General features: G+C 27.8%; 1 protein-coding gene across 1 annotated transcript; it reads right to left on the bottom strand.

Annotated features, from left to right (window-relative positions):
- Nucleotides 1–2017: 2017 nt before the first annotated feature.
- Nucleotides 2018–3378, bottom strand: LOC107017164 (uncharacterized protein DDB_G0271670). The gene has a single exon (XM_015217438.2). The coding sequence runs from the start codon at nucleotides 3322–3324 to the stop codon at nucleotides 2338–2340; it is 987 nt and encodes a 328-aa protein (XP_015072924.1). The 5' UTR covers nucleotides 3325–3378; the 3' UTR covers nucleotides 2018–2337.
- Between the last annotated feature and the right edge of the window lie 5724 nt (nucleotides 3379–9102).

Below are 9102 nucleotides of genomic sequence, written 5' to 3'. Positions count from 1 at the left end.
TCAAACTTCCTAACATAAAATGGAACAAAGAGAATATATTTATTTGAGCGCAAATACAAAATACTATTAATATATAGGATTGTTTATATATTAAAAAAGATACAAGTCAATTAAGATATGTTGTATTGGCTAAAATTATATTTGCAACACTTCAATTCAAGCTTCTGTTGTAGGATTGAGTGAGATTACTGGTCCGCCAACAATTATTTGTGAGGGGTCCTTTTATTTTTGGGCAACCTTCAAGCGTGTGTGTGGATTTGATTCTAACAAATATAGTAATTAGTTTACAACAAATATACAACCATGTTTTTATTATAGCAAAAGTCATAGGAAGTGTACATTGATTATATAGTATAGTTTGTCAAAAATTATAAAATGTATACATTGACTATACCATATAACTTACTTATACGTGATTTATACATTAACTAAACATTAAGATACGCTCAAAAAACTGAATATAGCTTAACTATACATGAGATATACTCTGGCAAAATCAATCTCGACCAATTTCGAATGACATCTAAATAATCTCCAAATTTAGATATGAAATTCTCTTTGATATTTTCAGTCTTTTAATATATAATTTGTTCAAAACGATTCACATTTTCGATACATTGATTTTTTTATATATAATTTTTAAAAAATAGCCAAAGAAGAAGAATGAAGAAGCAGAACAACAAGAAAAAGAATGTAGACGAAGAAGCAGCAACCACCATTAATAGCAAAGTTAAAAGGATAGGGACATTCAGTGGTGGAGCCACCTGAATTCTTCAGAGGAAATTATATTATTTATACATGGTTAAAATAATTTTTTTTAGGTAGTACTGTAGTAGATGTCGATCTTCTACTATTTCGTGTCTATTTCTTTAAATTTTAAATCCCCTTATTGAAACTTCTGATTCCGCCACCAACAACATGCCAACACTAAAAGAAACGGCTAGTGTGATGTTTAAACCAAAATAGCGGGGAAAAAAGATGTTCCTTTTAGCAAGGGATTTGGCCTCTCTTAGCTAAATTCATTGAAGAATAATGTTTCATTTTTACCAAGGCTTTTGCACCTCGTTAATTTTGAACTAGTGAGTAATTTAGAGAGCATTAGTTCATCACATATTCACAATTTTATAGCTAGTTTCATCCGCCTTTTTTTCTTCATGAATTAAGTTGAATCTCAGTGGATCATGATACCAGTCATCTAAAAGAATATACAATAATTAATCAATTTCAGCTATGTCGAGTAGTTTTCTTCGTTGTATAAGACACATCAAATGTAACTCAATTGCCTCTAAATATCTCTTTGTTATAGTGTATCATGTTCCTTTATTTGTTACTCCATCCTCGTTTGACACTTATTTATTAAAATCCGTTAAATTAAATTATTTTCTATATTTCATAATGAATTTCTTTTATAGTTACACAAATTTTATTATAAATTTTAAAAGTCTTATAGATATACAAATGTAATGACATATTTCAAGACAATAATTTAATATTTTAATTTCTTAAGTTAAACTTTGTTATATAGTCAAATTAATAACCTATTAACTACACAGAGAAGCCCTATGCGACATGCTCAACTTAAAAAGCCTTGAGGGAGGAGGGGTCGATATCTGATCGTTCATATGGAATTGTGGATTTGGTCAGGAATTGTGGATAACTATTTTCCAAATAAATTGAATCATCCCGAAGAACGTATGTATTGCTAATATTCAGATTCCAATTTTTTTTTATAACGAACTATTTTTAAAAAGGGAAGGTAAACAAGGAAATGGCCAAATATGTGCTTTTCATAAAAATCAAAACCCGTTGTTTCTAGCAAAATTCAAAATGATGATGTAGTTGACAATTGATATTTGGCAAGAAATTTTAAAATCTTGTTGTCAATTCCAAGACTAAGCAATAGGTGAACGTGCAATTCTTTTAAAGAAATTCAACAATAAAAAGAATATTAAAAGCAAATAATGTACTACACAAGTCACATTCATTTTTCTTTATATAAAAAAAATATATATATAACTAAGTCAAAACAAGTATACCAATTTAGATAAATCAAATAATTCCAACAAACACAATAAATCTTTCCTTTTGTATCCTGTCGAAATGATAGTTTTCCAAGGAATGTACAATAAAAAGATCAAAGAAAAAAATGAAGGATAAATATGGAAAAAAATCACACGTTATGAACATGCTTAGCTTGTCGTTCCAAACAAGACAAGTCTTAACAATATGGTTGAAAGTGCCATACTTTCACCATTAATTTATGGGTTCAATTCCTCTTGAGACCCATAAAAAGTAAAGCAAAAAAACAAAAAATATGTATCAAAAACATGTATATCTCTAGAGAAAAATAAAACAATCCAAGGCAATAAGAGGATTATTAATATCCTCCATGAGTAATGAGTCAAAATCTTGATCATTTGACTTCACTTCTTCTCCAATTTCCATTTCATCAATCTTTGGAGAAATTGGAAAAACATTATTTCTCATTTTTCCTTCATTTTTTGGAGTCAAATGATTCTGATCTCTTCTTAGAGATGATGATCTTGATATAACACTTCCATTGTTACCTTTTGAAGCTATTGATTTTCTAAATGAGTTCTCCTTCATGTCACCATTCGAATTTGAAGGAAATCTTCGACTTGGAGATGGCGATTTTAGGGTTGTTCTAGTACTAGGAAAATGATGATAGGTGGAGGTAATACTTGAAGTATTATTATTACCAATGTTACCTCCTTTGATCATGAGTTGTTGATCATCTTCTTTTCTAAAACTCTTTTGTCTAACCATGATTGGTGAATTGGCACGTGGCCTTTTCTTAGGGGTCGTTGTTGAATTGCACTCTCTTCGAGGACTTGGTGGTTTGGACAAAGTGGTTGATGATGATAATGATGGTGATCGCGTGTATTTCTTGTCAATTGTAGACATGGTTGATGTATTTTGATGACTAACTTTGTTTTTCTTGATGTCAAGTATATGGTCATGTTCTCGTGCACAAGACAACAAGAAATCATTCGAGAAAGAACGATCCTTGAAATAAGAGGAGGAAGAGGAGGAAGATGACGATGACAAAGATGAAGATAACGTAACATTTGTTGCAGTAGAAGAAATCGATGAAAGAGATACTGAACAAGAAGAAGAAGACGAAGAAGGAGAAGAAGATATAAGTTTTCGAGGTGGTTGGATAGTTGAAGAAGGAACATGAATTTTTGGTGATACGGGAGCTTGTGATATCACAAGTTTATCTTTAACACATTCATGATGTTGATCATCATCATCTTCTTGACGATTTTTTTGGGGATTGCATTTACTAATGCAAGAACCCATAGTGAGGGAGGGAGGGGGGAATTAAGAAGAGTTAGATAGGAAAATGTTTGAATGATAATGTTGAGAAGTCTTTTATAAGTATTAAAAACTATATATTATATGAATGTTGAAAGAAAAGTTCAATATTGGGAAGGAGGGAAAAAAAGTTTAAAGTGGAATAAGCTTTTTTGCTTTATTAACTAAATATTTGAATTATGTAGCCCGGTATAACATATGGATCCGTTATATAACGGTTATATGTAGCAAACACAATCATAGTTTATTTCACTTTCTTTTTCTACCTTTTGTAACGTGCAAGTGAAAACCTTAGCCAAGTGTTCCTTTTTACCTTTTTCTCTTTGCATATCAGTACTATTAGTATTATTCTCGTAGTTTTTTCTCCTTCGATTTATATTACTATCTGTTATTTTTTATCGATTATTGTATTAACTTGTTAGTGTTTATGTTTTTTTTTTCTTTTCTGAATGCTATGTAATGTTTTCTCTACTATATATTTTCTATATCTTTTTTACTTCTATATTTTATTTTTTAAAATTGGTTTGATATGCATTGCTTGAGACGAGAATCATTTGAAAATAACATTTCTACTTTCACAGGATAAGGATAAAGTCTGCATACATTCTACACTTTAAAATTTCACCTGTAAAATTACACTGGATATATTATTGTTATTGATTTGAACCTAGTGTTTGGGATTTGTTTTGGACTTTAATTAATTCAAATTTAAAACATTTTCTATTGAAAGTAATTTTATATTGAAATTTGAATTGGAGACTTCCGATTAAGAATGGATACCTCCGACCATCCAACACGATCTTTGGTCCTCCTTTCACTTGTTTGGCTTCTACTTTTTGTATTACTTCATCCGTCCCACGATACTTGTCTATTATACTATAAATATATATTTAATGATATTTGTTCATTTTATCAAATTCATGGATAATTTTATACTTAGTTCATAATTTATCTTTATAATTAATTATAGTTATTTCTCAATTATATTTTTCAAGATATTGTATTCATTACATTTAAAGGGTGATATAATAAAATCACCCTTCTATTTATAGTTTGTTAAGGAATATGTCAAGTCTATCGTGAACAACTATTGTTGAACAGTATATAGGACTTAGGAATCGGGGTTTAGGAGGATGTTAAAAAAATTCAGAATTTTGAACTTCTTTTTTTAATTTTTCATTCACAAATCTTATATAGGAGTATTTTATAGGTGTCATATTATTTTCCAAAATCTATAGTTCAATTCCTTGAGAGCCCAACATCTATTTACATATAACCACACTTGAATTGCATTAATTACTAACGTGCTCTAAGGTCTTAATAGTTTGACTTAGAGAAATAATTAATAAAGTTGAAGAAATATTATGAAAGATTTAAGAACCTTAATTTTAATAAGGTTACCACAATATAAATTTAGGGGACAATTTGGAAATAATCAAGAGGATAGTAGAAAGTGATATTTTATTAATGTCTTAAATATTTTTTTACTATGTGTGACATACCTCTAATAATTCATATGGACTAGAGTCATTTCAATTTATAATAAAATTAATTATTTTTCTCATTTTATTTTTAATAATACATAATTGTTATTGAAAATTATAAATACCCTAACTAAGGTTAATGCACTTTCTTTAATCTTTATTAAGTGAATTGTTGAGATTTGACGCACTCCTTATTAAGAGAAATATTTAAAGACAAATGAAATACTACTTTCGACCATTACCCTTTTGATTATTTTCAAACTATTTAACTAAAAAATGTGAAGTAATTAATAACACTATTAAATGATTTATGATAAAATTTATTATTCAAAATAAATGATGTAAATAATCTTTTCTTTATGATTTATATGCTAATTATTTTAAAAAATAAAGATATTTTCGCTTAATATGGACTAGGGTCATCTCAATTTATGACAAAATTAATTATTTTTTTTATTTTATCTTTAATAGTAATTATTTTTTAATTAGAGCTATCTCATTTTTTCATTTGACAAAATTATTTTGAGCTCAACCCTTAACATTATTGTACCAATTAAGTTCAAAGGCAGAGCCAGGATTTTTAAGGGGGTTCAAAGTCTGTAGAAATAGATACATGAAGTAGCCGAAAGCAGTTCGACATCTATACATATAAAATTATTTTAACTATCTATAGATAATATAATTTTCCGCCAAAAGGGGTTCGGATGAAACCCTTCCTACGAGGTAGCTATGCCCCTGATTAGGTTAGTAGATTACTTTATTTGGCTCATTTTTGACATCCCTAGAACCACCCATAAATTCTTAGCAAGGAAAAACATAGCATCAACCATGTCCAATCTGCATAGATTGATGTACTACAAATATTGTATTGAACTGAAGTTCAAAAGACACCTTGAAAGAGAGAAACCAAATTAATGTGTCTTCAATTTTTAATGTAAGTTATTGAAGAAATCAAATTGAATTTCAGTAATATAAGCATGGGGTTCAAGTTATAGACGATTGTATCTATAGACAAACTTTAGAAGTTTTAGCACTTTATCAAAAGCAGCATTCTAAAACCCCCTATAGACACCAAAAAATTTTAAGTTTGAAAGGATTTCGAAATATTCTATGTTTTCCTCTAAACACAAAAGTGGGTTCCTTGTAACAAACATTATAAAAAATATTCATAAATAAATGGTTCTCCGTGATTTGATAGCGCTGAGTTAAGATTGTTGAAACTTATTTAAGAAAAATGTTTTTAACTTTGATCTGAATAAGTATGCTTATTTGTGGGGTTTGAAAAATATGGGTAGACTCGTCTTTAAATCAAATAAAAAATAATTGAAAGATAAAAATAAAATAAAGTATTAAAAAGAAGAAAGAGTCCAAACTCAAAATCTATTTAAAGTTTTAAATATATAAATTTAAATACAAATTATATTTATAAAATATGTACTACATAAAATAAAATTCCCTAAAATTTCTAGGGAATCATTACGTAGTTAACCTATGAAATATTGTCATATTTTTTTTATTTTATTATGATCACTAGAAAATAATTAAGTTAATATTTCTATTTAGTTATTTATACTTTTACTTGAAATCAAACCCAATAAATATTACAAAGATAATTTTATTTGTGGATTTAATTAACATAGTAACACCAACACCATTATAAAAAATATGTGTATTTTTTTGAAAAAAGAATAGATTGGCCCGGCCAGAACCCTTATCAGTTTCTATGTATTCTTTCTTTATTTTATAATATATAAATTTACATTGTTGCAATATATAATAACAGGATTAACAAATACAAATTAAAAGAATAGAGATCCATGTCAGTTTCTATATATTCTTTCTTTATTTTATAATATATAAATTTACATTGTTGCAATATATAATAACAGGATTAACAAATACAAATTAAAAAAAAAAAGATCAACAAAAACTTATAAATATTATTATATAAATAGGGAAGAAAAGGAAAAAGACCAATATGCCCTTTCCAGTCCTTTATTAACGTTTAATTATGGTTTCAAAATTATTCACTATTTATAATTTGATATTAAAATTAACAAAAAATATCTCAACTAAAACATAAAAGAATTTCATAATTTATTTATGGAGTATTATATTGCCTCAATTTAAGTTCAAAAAAAAAAAATTGGAATTCAAACGTTCTGCCAAACTTACAAAAGGTTCAAATTTCATGAATTTCTTTGAGGGTTTTACATGTGCAATTTAAATCCAGGTATATATTTTTCTATCTTTTTAGTAAAAAAAATATTTATTAAAAGTACTAGTTAATCATTATATATGGATTATTTACACGGTTGTCACAAGGTGATTTATATGAGTGCGGTTTATACTTGTCGCTTAAAAAATTCAACTATTTCATTATGAATGAATATGTGATTATAAATACCATTGAAATTAAAATTTAATGTTGATATCAATCTTGTTGTACTATTTTTGGTGGAGCCGATAGAATATTTGAATTTAAGGAGATATTTTTATTATTTTCCATTTAAAATCTATGGTAGATAATTTTTAAATATTTTTCCAACTTACTTTTCATGACTTTGAAAAAAATGGCACGATGTGATATGTTACAAATCAAATTGATAGAAAATAATGGTTTTTTTTATGGAAATTATGCGGATAAGTAAATTTATACTATTTAATTACTCAACATAGCAATACTTTGCTATAATTACCATTCGCAACTAACATTATACATTAACTATGTGGGATGACTTTGAGTTTGTATAATTAGTTATGTTTGTACATGTATAATTCGCCAGGATATACAAATAAATATGTATAATATACAGTTTTTTTAGCCTATATACATATACAATTCACCTTTCTCTCACTCTCTGCCCTCTCTCGCTCGCATCTCACCTTCCTCTCTCAATCTCGCTTGCCATTTATACAAATGTATATATATAATATATAGTTACATACAATTATATACATACATAATTCACCTCTCTCCCACTCTCTGCCCTCTCCCAATCTCTCTTGTCATATATACAATTACATATGTATAATATACAATTATCTAACCAATATATATATATATATATATATATATATATATTCACCTTTCTCCCACTCTTTTCTCCCTCTCTCTCGCCTCTCTCCTCTCTCTCTCCCAGTATCGCTCGCCTCTCTTCTCCATATAACATGTAGCTACAAATATAGCTAGAGAGAATAGTTAATTTTTTTAAAATGGCTATATGTGAAAATTTTTCCTTTTTTTAACAATTCGCCAAATAATGGATTTTTCATACTTAATTGTGTTCAAAGCGCAAATATGAATTTTTTAGGCTGTCGTTTTCAATTTATTATCTCTTTTTGTGCACATCTTTGTCATTTTTCTCTCTTTTAGAGTTTTATTCTCTCTTTAGAAATTAATTTCAAATTACAGCCATGAATCTTCCTTTTTAAATAACTTTGAATCCCACTTTTTTTTCCTTATTCGACAATACACTTTACGTACTTTTTAAGAAATTATAAATAAAATAGTAATTTTACTATATCACCTTTGATTATAATAAATAGGAAAAAGGTCAAAATATGCCCTTAAACTATTCGAAAAAGTCTAGATACACCATCCGTTTAAAGTTTGGTCCATTTATAACCTCATCGTCCAACTTTTCGTCTAAATATGCCCTAATGAGTGTTAGTTGGCCAACTCGAAATATCCAACTAATTTTACTTTTTTTAAATGTCAAATGAATTTTCTACATCATTTTTATATTACCACTTGACATTTTATTTAATTTAAAAATGGAATGGATCAAACACGTCCCTAAAATGTTTTGACCCAATTTTAAAACACCCATAAATCACCCCTCTTTTAAATAACCCAAACCGTAACAAAACCCTTCTTCTATATCTTATCCGACCCAAAACCCATCCCTTTTAACCCATTATCAAATCCCTGTTTGTTAACTTCTCCATTTTCATTAAAAATAGCACGATTTCATTTCCGTATAAAATAGTCCTTCTTCATTGCCATTAAAATAGCCCTTCTTCTCCATTTTTTCATAGATAGCTTGGAGATTTTCAGTTGATAATGCATTAAATCCATGCTCACATACATGAAGATTACTTTGCGACTTTGATGGCAATAAGAAGGGCTATTTTCAATACATAATTTTTTTATTATAGTATTAGTATATAATGTTCTAAATATCTATAATAATAAGACAGAATGTCGCTGAAGTCAATAATTTTTTATTCAAAAAGATATTCTATCAAATAATTTTTCCTTCCATCGTGTACCTTT

The sequence above is a fragment of the Solanum pennellii genome, chromosome 4, assembly GCF_001406875.1.
Source record: "Solanum pennellii chromosome 4, SPENNV200".
Classification (NCBI taxonomy): Eukaryota; Viridiplantae; Streptophyta; class Magnoliopsida; order Solanales; family Solanaceae; genus Solanum; species Solanum pennellii.
This window is presented reverse-complemented; position numbering and strand designations above follow the sequence as displayed.

Excerpts from the sequence above, each read along its gene's own strand:
- LOC107017164 (XM_015217438.2), bottom strand. The coding sequence starts at position 3,324 with ATGGGTTCTTGCATTAGTAAATGCAATCCCCAAAAAAATCGTCAAGAA.